This window comes from Cyphomyrmex costatus, unplaced genomic scaffold (genome assembly GCF_001594065.2).
Source record: "Cyphomyrmex costatus isolate MS0001 unplaced genomic scaffold, Ccosl1.0 scaffold378, whole genome shotgun sequence".
In the NCBI taxonomy this organism is placed as follows: Eukaryota; Metazoa; Arthropoda; class Insecta; order Hymenoptera; family Formicidae; genus Cyphomyrmex; species Cyphomyrmex costatus.
Window position 1 is genome coordinate 582,866 of NW_017277972.1, and position 12,603 is coordinate 595,468.

General features: G+C 32.5%; 1 protein-coding gene across 1 annotated transcript in view; it reads left to right on the plus strand.

Annotated features, from left to right (window-relative positions):
* Positions 1–12,603, plus strand: part of LOC108776749 (uncharacterized) — a 114,111-nt gene that overhangs the window by 71,442 nt on the left and 30,066 nt on the right. The window contains exon 2 of the mRNA XM_018543452.1: positions 6,424–6,643. Within this exon, the coding sequence (XP_018398954.1) occupies positions 6,428–6,643 (216 nt within the window). The 5' untranslated portion in view covers positions 6,424–6,427. The remainder of the gene's footprint in view (positions 1–6,423; positions 6,644–12,603) is intronic.

Here is a 12,603-nt window from a genome sequence, read left to right on the forward strand (position 1 = left end):
AGAGAGAGAGAGAGAGAGAGATGGAGGGGGAGAAGGAGGGATGGAGGGGGAGAAGGAGGGATGGAGGGGGAGAAGGAGGGATGGAGGGGGAGACAGAGACTGCAATTAAGATAGTCTCAAATATCGAAATCGACCATAAATCAGCCATAGAGTCACATTTAGCATCCTAAAACATTACTAAAGACAGTCATGTAAATAAGAACGATACGTTGCGATATATTGCATGACATATCATGCGATAAACGTTCATACAATTTTCTCCTTCCGTATGGAATCATTCGTTCAAGGAAGGATTCTGATCTAGAGGAAAATCGATTTTTTTTAAATTGCATTTTTTGCAAATATTTGGGTTGTAGAATAAGTATGTAAAAGGATTTTTGCTAAGGTTATAAATTTAAGATATAGTGCTTGACACGAGTGGACGCAAGCAAGTTTTTCGTGTATCAAATACATTTCGTCTATTTTTAATCAGTAAAGTAGACATGTGAATATGTACGAGAAGGAGGAAGGTGCCCATAGTCCTGGAATATCAGATTGATTGTAAGTAACATTATTCGGATGTTATCTCTACGTAACCAGTTAAAAAACTTTAATCGCGTTTTTCTCGAAACAACATTTTCTTAACTGGTGATCATGATTTCTCAAAATCTATTTGACCAATCGCTACCAAATTTTGCGCATCTTTAGCACATAGTATAGTTCTCGTCTGAACCACAATAAAGTGTCTAAATGTTTATTTTTATTTATTTTACAGCACTTTAAAGATGAAAAAAATTCAAAAAAATCGGAAGGAATCTAAACCAGAATCCTCCCTTAAATGTTTAACATAAAAAAATCTTTGTTTTAGAATGTTTACGCACTTCTGACATCACAATTTTAGGAAATCGACTGTAATCGTTGGAAACGCGTCTTCTTTCATACTTATTTGTATCTTAATGCCAACGCGCTCGCGTTAATGATGCTTTCGAAAGTTCGCGGTCGTAGTTCTCTTTTTACTACCGGCATATATGACTTCATTCGCGTGACTCATCGTTTCGTGTCTAGTGTACGGAATATACCATGTGCACACTGTATAGCTACTCGACGGTCACTGAAAAACCGCACGACATGGGATAGATCGATCATAGGCGATTTCGCGAGTTCTTGAAGCTGAACGACCAATCGATGACAGTGTCGCTTTCCAAGCATCGGACGCTCGGCTCAAGATAATCCAGATGCTACTGCAACTGTCAGATCTGACAGTTTTAGCAGTGTTGTACATAGATGATTTTAAAATTAGCTAGATAAAGATAAGATAAACATTCTTAGATAAGATAAATATAATTACATTTAAATTAATCTAGATAATATACATATAAATTTATTTGACAATTCATCTGAAAAATTCCAGATAATTTTTTTATTTTTAAGACTATTCGTTTTTAAATTAAGAATCGGTTTTTTCTCAAAATAATTAAAAATTATTAAATTTAACAATTTTAATATTTAATAACTTGTTTGTCTTTTACAATGTCTCTTACAATTTTCAAAAAAATAATGAAGAATCACATCAAAAAATTCTATACAGTTCTTTTCCTCTATATTAGTCGCATGAAAGCAAGTATGTCTCATAATCGTTGCGGTTATGAATTATGTTGTATTATGAATAATAGTATCTTATAATATTAATAACAACATTCTTTTAAACATAGTGAAAGACACAGTCAAAAACTTTTAACGATTTCGGAGTAGTGTCGTCCATGAATCGAGCATCGCGCACTACGACAAACATCAACGAAATGAGAAGTAGGAACAGTAGGGCGTGAATACCGACACGACACATTTTGATTTCAAGCAAAAAAACATCGACCTTGGGTTAACCAATCGACGATTGGTCGACCCAGAGTCGAGCGTTCTAGTGCATGAATAAAAAAATCATTTGAGAGCAACGTGAATGGTTATATATGCTATTAGAGATGCACCCACTCTCTTTCTAAGGATGAAAATTTTTTCGCAAACATAAACTACATAGAAGAAAATATTTTAATATTTTCACATGTTTAGCAACGTAAAATATAAACCAAAGTATCTAAACATCATTCTAGATAAAGATGATACTTTTTTTCATCTAAAATGTAGATAATTAATATTTTTATTATATAGATAAAGATAAGATGGTATCAAAAGTTCATCTACATAGATGATCATCTAGATCATTTTATCCAGATAAGATCAAACACTGATTTTAAGCGTGCGTGATTGATAAGAACCACTTTATGAATGTATTTTTATATTACCATTCGAGGAACAACGCAACAGGCTTGATAAGCCTGTAAAATTCAACAAGTTGTTTGACAACAATAACTAGCATAAATAAATATTAAAAGCCTAGCGTATTACATGTTTAATAAAAAATATTTCTATAGGTGCTGTCTAATATTACATTTTTATTCATTCTAAAATGTCTGACGAAATTTTAATGAATTGATACGTTTCTCTCTCTTATCGAGAAAAGGTTCTTTTTTTTTTCAAACAAACGATATTTTACAATTAATCGAATCATTCACCGTATCACTCACGAGAGACATTTATTCGTCAGAGTGTAATAACGCGCGTCACTTTACGATGAGTAATAGCGTAACGCAATTCTATAACTTGACTTCACCGCGAGTAGGTTTGCGATACCTACGTGACTACATATACGAGCAATATTTTTCTCTTTATGAATATTAAGCAATTCGTTGAATTGCAGTTTCATGCCTTATATACTAGCTCCTTTTCTTCATCGAGAGACAACGTCGTTCGTATTGTATATCTTAACGTCTATCACGCGGTCGACGTTGCTTCCAGGTAGGGTTGCCATCCGTCCGGATTTCCCCGGATTTGTCCTAGTTTTAAAGGCGTCGTGGAGCGTCCGGGCGGGTTTTTCGTAGCAGTCCGGATTTTATATAGTTTTTTATAACAGTTGCCCAAACTTAGCAACAAATGTATGACATTTTACAGAGAAATGAAAGCCTACATAGAAAACTGGGTGAAACCATTGAATGAATTTGAAAATTTTGATTGGATGTTTTTATCTAATATATCTGAAAATACCAAATGGACCGCCGTTTTAAACACTGTTTCATTTTTACAAGCCAGAAACACCGAAATTGATGACACAAAATTAATAGACGAATGGATAAATTTGAAAACCTTTAGTCGAAACAAGACAAGACAAGCATTTAACCACAAATGAACTTTGGCTTAAATTTTTTAAAACTCCGAATGCTCATACATGCACTGAATTATTGAAGATAGCACAATATTTTTTCTGCATACCAACTCATAATGCAAACGTAGAAAGGGTATTTTCACTAATTGTACAACAATGGACAAAAGAACGAAATTTGTTGGGATTACACACTGTCTCGTCACTAATTAAAATAAAATATAATTTTAAAGATGTAAGTTGTGTCGATTTCTACAAATTTCTTCTTGGCAAAAAAGATATTTTGAAAGTAATAGGAACAGTTGAAAAATACAAGTCTCAAAACGAAAACAATTAAATTTTTAAATTTTAGTTAACAATATTGAAGATGTTTTTTTAAGTTTAAGATGACTTATTATTTTTGTTACAAAAATGGATATTTATTTCTGTTAATTTAGAGAGAAATAATATTTATTATAAATTTCAGTTTAATATTGTTATAAAAAACAAAATTAATAATAAATATATTTCATAATTATTTAAATTTTCGTTTTATTTGTAAAAGTTTTAGGTATAAAAATGTTAAATATTATATTAAATTAATTAACTAATAATCAAAATTTATTATAAAAAAATTAATATTAACATAAAATGTCAGGGTTTTAACTGTAAAATCCGGGGATTTAGAGCTTACTGTCCTAGGTTAGTGATTTTACAAATGGCAACCCTACTTCCAGGTTACGTTCAGAATCGTTGTACGGATGCACCCAGATGTTGTTTTATCCTTGTTATTCGCGAACAATAAGCAAGGATAACATTTGAGTGCGCTTGGATGATGATTCTGAACCCAGCTCAATTACTTGGTCATTGACAGCGCGTAATTACGTCACCAGAAACAGAAAGGCTTCGAACGTATATAAAAGGTGAGGCGGTTTCTAGTGTGAGAAGTTCTTGAATAAGGAGTATACGTAACTCGAAGCGGCAAGGAGGTAAAACAAACGGCGGCGGCGCGCGCGCGGATGTTTTACACCAATTCGTTTCGTGAATCTAGCACGGGAGAAAGTGTTGCCTCTGCTGACCGTTTCATTAGTATTGTATATGTGAGACGACACGTCAGATTGTAATGACTGTGTGTTCCCAGCTTGCGCCAAGGAACGAAGAACCATACTCATGGTAGCCGCACGATCTATCTCTGTGGTGCGATATTAAGAAAGCATGGAATGATGACCGAACTTAATCGATGTCGATAGTACTTTTTTAATTCCAAATTATAAAAATATCGATAATAGTAATATCTTTAATTTTTTCTTTTCATTATTATTCTATCTTATTCAAACGCATATATATATGTATATTGCAGCACCATCTCTTGTACCTAAATGCATTTATACTTTGTTTACCATTTTAATGTTTGTTTCTATCAATGTAGTTTAAGTTTAAGCTCAGTTCAACTAACAAGTAAACCTGTCCAAGTGTAACACTCCAATTTTGATGACTTTTTAGTATATTGTTCCCCAAACAAAAATAAGCAGCAAGTATTTTTTTATGTGAGGGGTGAAATACTCCTTCGAAAGAAATCATTTTCTCTCTTTCGAAGCGAATATCTTCGAAATTATAAGAGGTAAAAAAAATTTAGTATAAAAATTAAAAGTGGCTTCAAGAGTATTTTCGAAATATAATTTTAAAAAATTACTTTTTATAAATAAATAATTTTCATTAAAAATAAATAATTAAAAAAAAATTTTTTTTAATTATAGTTCTAAAGCACTCTTGAAACCATTAAATTTTTATTCTAGAAATTTTTTCTATTTTTTATAATTTCGAAGATATTCGCTTCACAAGAGAAAAATCAATTTTTTTCAAAGGAGTGAACACTCCTTAAAAATGCGTGATATGGACACGTATAAAAAAATACGTGTTGCTTATTTTTGTCTGGAGAACAATATACTAAAAACTCATCAAAATCGGAGTGTCTCACTTGAATAGGTTTATTTGTAAGTTACTTGAACTAACTCATTATGTTTTTCTAAAGAATTAGAGAAAGATGAAAAGTGTAAGTTGAACTGAGATTAAAGTTAATATATTCATTGGTCTTTGCTAAGCATATACATACGTTTACACATAATTTGCAGTTAAATGTAAAATCTTTTTTTTAAGCTTTCAATTTTAGTTTAATAAATTCATTATTGTTTATTTACATAATCTTACGGATAGTACCGCGTCCTTTTGTCCATACCAGCTAAAACTTTTGTATTAAGAAAATATCTACGTCAGGTGATAGCTCTACGAGTTGAAAAATGTTTTTAACTCGTAGAGTTAAACGGGTCTCCAATATAAAGTCTACATTTCCCCACCTCATAATTTTACGTCCGTTTCAATCCTGTGAAAGGATTTTTTATTCCATTCAGTCAATCGGAGATTTTAATTAGTTTGTAATATACCAATAATTTCGTCATTCAAATACTCCCTCAAAAGAAAAGAATATATATTTTTAATGTCGATGGACTCGATGTCATTGATTCTAGGAGACATGAATCTCCTGCAGGTTAAGACTAAACTCGCGATGATACGTCTTCCATGAAGACTGACATTTATCTGTACGGCAGCGGTAACGACGGCCGATCGCGATCTCCAATGCGTTGCGAAATATCGTCGCGCAATCCCGATAGTGGATCGAAATCGATTGGTCGATATTTGAATTTCCATGGTTGCTAATATAAAACGCCGCATCGGTCTTTGCTCGACTTTCACCAGCTCTCGGAGGCGAGTGATTTTTCTTCAACGACTGCTGCTACTGGTCGACAAAGTCGAACTTAAGGAAATGTCATGGCTGCGCAAATCTTGACCGACTTGATATCTCACACGGTCGCGTGTTACGTCAGCATACATCTAACAAAGATATCAAATCACGACGCAAAAACTTTTCCGAGCAGTTTTTGCCTCGTCGAGGTGATAAATTTTGTTGTGCGTGCCACAATCTCTCATTCTAGAACTTTAGCTATTTTCAGATTTTTCTTAAATAGACAAATGTGGCTACTATTTCCGTACACGAAATCATAAATTTTAGAAATCTAATGGACATTTCAAATTTTTTCTTTCAAATTTTTTTTTATTCTCTTTCAATCATCATATTATTACAATTTCTCGATATGATAAATATTCTATAAAAGAATATTGTTGCCAAGAAGAACTTGCCAAAATTTTCATGAAAAACTTACATAAAGTTGACTAAACATTTCTTTGTCTACTTATAGATATATGACGGTACGCGTTGATGCACCCGAGAAACGTCGAGGCATATTGCATTCGAAACCTACCATGTTTTTCTTGAAAACGACATCTGCTCCCGCTGGAGATGTGAGAGAAGAATCATCGTTTGATTCCGAGTCGAGTTTACCCTTTACGGCTCTCGCTGTAAAAGATGTAATTTATAAAGGAGAAGGAAACGCCAATATCGTTGTCACCCTACCACACGTAAGTTAATTACTGTAAGATAGATTAGGTTAAGAAGCGTATTCTTTGTTCAATTTTAGATTAAACTTATTTTATTATATTTTGTACTATATATTTCGAAAGGCGCGCGATTGAGTGGGGAGATGCGTGCGATCGATAAAACATTCGCGGAAAAATTCGGAAGAGAGCCGGGAGCGGGCGCGCAGATCGAGAGTATAGTCACAGTATAACCATACCCAGTAGCGACACTGAGTGTCGGCATCTTTGATGTAGTAGGTTCTAGGTCACGTGGTATACCGCCGTATTGTTAAATGTATCGGCGCTGCGATTAAAACGTATGCACGGAAATATAACACAAGAACAAGAACCTTCTCATCCCTTTTCATGTCTTCTCATTACTTCTTATTTCTTTTATTTTGTAATATACATGCAATATCGGGTGTTAGATTATTTGTGTCTTCATATGTACGTATAAATATAATTAAAAAAATATTTTAATAAATATGCAACATTCAATTTGAGTGACAAATCTGAAGAAAATACATTAATATCAGGTAGGCATTTTAATGATGATTATATCACTCTTTTCTAGTAAAATAACGATCAATTTATTATTATTATTAATTTCAAGAAACGAAAGTCACACGAAGAACTTTCCAGCTACGACACAAGTAGACACAGTGTAACATAGTGAATTATTACATCCTTATTATTTACCTATGTTAAACAAGGATGAAACGATTCTCTGTGTTACACAGTGTCTGATTCCGTCCTTGCTGGAAAGCACTCCGTCATGAAACTGTAAATTGAGGTTACCTATAGTGTGTGTACTCTGGACGCATCCATATTGTTAAATGTACAAATTCACGCATGCGTACTAAAATTTGGTCAAGGTCAAACCGGCTAGTGTTGCTACTGGGTATGGTTATACTGTGGTATAGTAGTGTCCCTAGAAGATAGAGTCTGGCCACATATCGTGATTGTTTTCATTGACCAATCCCAAAAACCCCTCACAATGGCGTAACCAATCATACAGTACAGAAATCGCACGTATATATGTATATAGATTACAATCTACTTGAAAGTATGAAGGCTGAAACTTGAATTCTAAGGGCCTAAAGAAGAAGAAAAAGAAAGTATGAAGGCTACGAATGCTTCGAAATATTTGTAGCCTAATCCAGACAGTACATAATATTTATAAAATATTTACAAAATATTTTAAGATGTATTTTTAATTTTGTAAATATTTTGTGGTCCTATAGATTGCATAGATTATATTTATTGTAAATATTATGGAATATTTATCGTACATATTGCAGTATATAAATACTATAAAAATACTTAATAAGATATTATAATCTAAATAAAAAATATTTTTTTTATTTATATTTATCATAAATTAAATCAAGTTATATAAAATGTTTAGTTTATTTTAATGTTTTCAGATGAAGTTTATATAAAATATGTATAAAATATATATACATATATGATATATTTATATAATATTTCAAATAATAAATAATAATAAATACTTATGAATGTTTATCGTAAATATTTTGAGATGTCTGGGAATGGATTTAAAAATTAAATTTCTTGTATGATTAAAACATATTGTAAGAATGTTATTATATTTGCTAGGTTAGAGAACTACTTATGGATTTAAACTTCTAACAAATATGAAATTGACGAGTTGCAACACGATAATAATTTAACTTACTGTATATAAATTAATCGACTGTCCTTGTGTCCTTTAAAAGGATATACGTATGTATACGTATGTCCGCGATATCACGTTTATGTATGTATTTCGAGAAAGCTGTGATCAATTCCCACCACTTACTGACGCCATTTTGAGGGGTAGTGGCAAGACCATCGACATATAGTATGGACTGCGCAATCCATACATGAAAAGTGTCCGGCGAATTAGACAAAGAGGAAACGCGGTGTGAGTCAATCGCTCGCTCTTTCTAATACTCCTGTTGGCTTCTTTTATTACCGCCCAGTGGATGTCGTAATGTATCGCTAAACGATAGAAAGAGACAAAACTATTAGAAAGAAACAGAGCTTGACCCACACCGGTCGCTATCTCTTTCTTTCGGGCCGGTCATATTATTTCAGCCTGTTCGTAATCCATACTATATGTCGATGGACCAGACTCTATCTTCTAGGGACACTACACTAGAGTATAACGGCTGGCGGACAAGCGACATACGAACGCGTCGCAGAAGTAAAGGCCGCAGCGCAGACTCTTGCATAATGCATAGTGCATAAGAGAATCAACCAATCAGAGTCCTTCTTTTCCTCCCACTTCACGGAAGAGAAACATTTTGATTGGTTGATTCTCTTATGCGTCATGCATTATGCGTCATGCAAAAGTGTGTGCTGCGACCTTAAATCATGCAAGTTCTGTGTAGTGTGCAAACGAACGTCTCATCTTTTCCTATACAATCACGTCTCGTAAATCAACATCCTAGACATACATCTTACACTACATTGCATATTTTTCTTATTTTGTGTATTTCGTCTCGGATACATTGTTAGATATTAGATAAGCAATGGATCCCAATCCCTTCAATCCCTTGAGTTTCAACTTATTTCCGTTGTTATTTTCAAAGTACACAACGTTTATTATTAACATGTGTGTACTTAGTATAATAATAAACTTTGGAAATTGTATAAAGGACCCCGCACAAAACTTATGGAAAATGGTTTTCGGTCAAATTGGCTGAAATTTTACTATGTTATAGTTTTCGCCATGCTGATAAAAAGTTATCATTGCACCAAGTCCCAAAAGTCAATATTTCCCAAGATATAAAGGGTCAAAGTAGTGAAATATGGTCATCTGCAGTAGTAAGACGTATGTTATAAGTATAAAAAAACGTTATTTTAAAAGCACCAACGTCTACAGAAAACTCCATTACCGGTATCTACATTACAATAGTCAAAGAATTTAAAGCTCACAAGTTAATGGTCTTAGAATAATCCACAGACATTGTGATACAAAAAAAAGTAGGGGAGAGTGGGGCTAGTTGTAACATTTTTTGTAAAACAGGTTCAGATTTTTTATCACTTTGAAATTAATAAATTATGAATAGTTAGTTTTAAACTATGATTTCTTAGACTTAAAATATTATATAGATGTAAAAGATATTTTTCTTTTAACTATATAATTTTAGATTTTATTATATTTCGTAGATGTTACTTTTAATCCCGGATCTGGGGTTAAAAGTAACACCATTCGCATAAGTAATAATATCAAACACTACATATATGTAGATACATATATATACTATTGTATATAAATGTATATACTATTGTGTATATATATATAATGTATCTACATATACAATAGTATATATACTATTGTATATGTAGATACATTATTTGTTACTCAAAGGTAAATGTATAAAAACCGAGACCAAAATTACAAAAAATTGTGAAGTTTATTTACGTATATTTTTTAATAACCTCTTGCACATACGCCCGACGATGATGCGTGCGCTTCTGATTGTCATTAAACTATTAGATGGTGCCACTATAGACTTTTGTCTTTATCTATAATTTCATATCATGTTTATAACATTTTTTTATTTAAGTGTTACTACTTACCCCTGTTACTTTTAGCCCCAGTCTCCCCTACACATCCGAATTTAGTGCTCGCTCTAAATAATTATAAACAATTAATCAATAGCAAAAAAAGCGCGCGCGGCGCACTAAAATGCCTCGTCAGGTGGTCAGAGTTCCCTTAATTATTTTTCCCACGCATTGTTAGACCAACGTACAACAAATTAAATTAAATTAATATCCGCTCAAATAAATTTGCAAATTAAACTTAATATACCTCCCAGGTCAAGAACAAATTGAGCTTATACTAGTTGTTAGAAATATATATAACGCCAACTTATGATATTCTTCATAATATACTAAATTAATTTTTAAGAATTCGGTTGCGGCTGTTGAGGACTCTGTGAAGTCGAAACTGTCCGTATATACCGGTATTATTATTATAATAAATTTATATATATTTCTAACAACTAGTATAAGCTCAATTTGTTCTTGACCTGGGAGGTATATTAAGTTTAATTTGCAAATTTATTTGAGCGGATATTAATTTAATTTAATTTATTTAAAAATATTAATTGGCCGGAACTATTGTTATAATCTATCAGGAACTGTAGAACTCTTCAAGAACTATATGATTCCATCGAAAAAATCGACTTTTTCGAATCCTGCGGTGTCACGCGAAGTTAGCACCGCATATTTTTATTTTTTAAAATTTTTGGCTTAAATCGATGGAACTATTGATAAAACCTATTAGGAACTGTAGAACTATTGCGGGTGCAAGCAGAACTGTTATTAAAATTTCCGATTTTTAAAGTTGAGATGCTAACTTCACAGAGGCTATACTCATTCCGTTTCTTTTATTCGCTTTTTTTTCCACAAAGCTTCAGCGAGGTACTCTTATGCGAATTATTCCCTTGAAGATCTTTATGATTTCGCAATCAAGACAAACAAAGCCTGAATAAACTGCGATTTTTTTCTATTTTGCTTTTTTTAGATTTCACGAGAGTATCGCAACGTGTCTTTTTTTGACTCCATTTTTTAATTGTCGTCCAAAATTTCGATTCTCTTCTCGGCGTCATCAAAAGAAGTTGATTTTTTGTGTTCAATTTTGCAATTGTCGCGAAGGTCTCATCGAATACAAGTAAAATTTTCTAGATTTGATCATGGACGAATAAAAGCGTGATGTTTTACTTTCACACTCATACTTTTAAATGGATTAATTTGCTTAGGAATCTTTACAAGTGCGCAATAGGTATAGTGTCGAAGAGAAAAACGGAGAAGCCCGTCTTGTAACGCTTAATACTATCTGCGATGCAACTGCTATAAGTGCTGTTTATAGCGAATAGCGAATTGCATAAATGCAATACAATTAACATGAAAATGTGCAAAAAACATGCTAATAACTATTCAATAACGCAATAAATGCCACTGGTAGAAATAGATATATAGGAGAACATTTTGAGTCACCCCCACGATTATCGTTGTGACGTTTACCTTGGGCGGCGCGCGGACAAATTACTATAAAATTTTTCAAAATATGCAAAAACGAGTAAGAGTAGGTACTATATTCTTCAAATATATGTATATTGTACTCTAAGGAACACAATGACATCTTGAATATTTTAATAAATAGCGGAATTTAGGGAAGTATCAAATTGACATTAAGTGCAAACTATCAAAAAATTCAATAATATATGAGTATAATTTTAATTCACATTTTGTAATCATTATTTTTGTACCAAATTTATCAGTAATTCGTTTGTATATAATGATGGATGAAAAGCAATAAAATATTTTGTATTTGATAAAATGAAATAATGATAAGGAAATATTTGGAAAGAAGATCATTGCTAGCATTTGTAAATTTGAAATACATAAGTTATTGCCAAACAGTAGTTGATCAATATCACTAAAATTTTAAAAATACTATTATTTAAAGTGTCAAGATGATAAAATGATATTTGTTTGATCTCATTTCCGGAATCGACTTTTGGTCGCTTTCTGGCCCATAGTGCGCACCAGCGATCGTCACACCAATGTACGTATTACAGCTCATCCGGAGGGAACAGGACTTGGGACTTGGAGGTGAGAGTGAGTAGAGAATAGGGAGGAAAGAAGAAGGTGTACACGTAGAAGAGAGAGCGAGTGGGTTGCGGTAGTAACTATCACTAGTGACCCTCTAATAAGAGTCTGGCCACCTTCTCCCCGGTTTGTGATTGGTCCGACATTTATCATCCATTCCCGCAAATTTCTTTAAATTTATAAATTGTAAAAATTAATAAATTCGTAAAAATTAAAGTAGAATCAATTACAATTTTTATTTTTATTATTATTTAACTTATATTAACATTATTAAATATTTTCTATAAAAACTTTTATGTAAAAAAAACGTTGCAATATGTCTTTCATAAAATAAA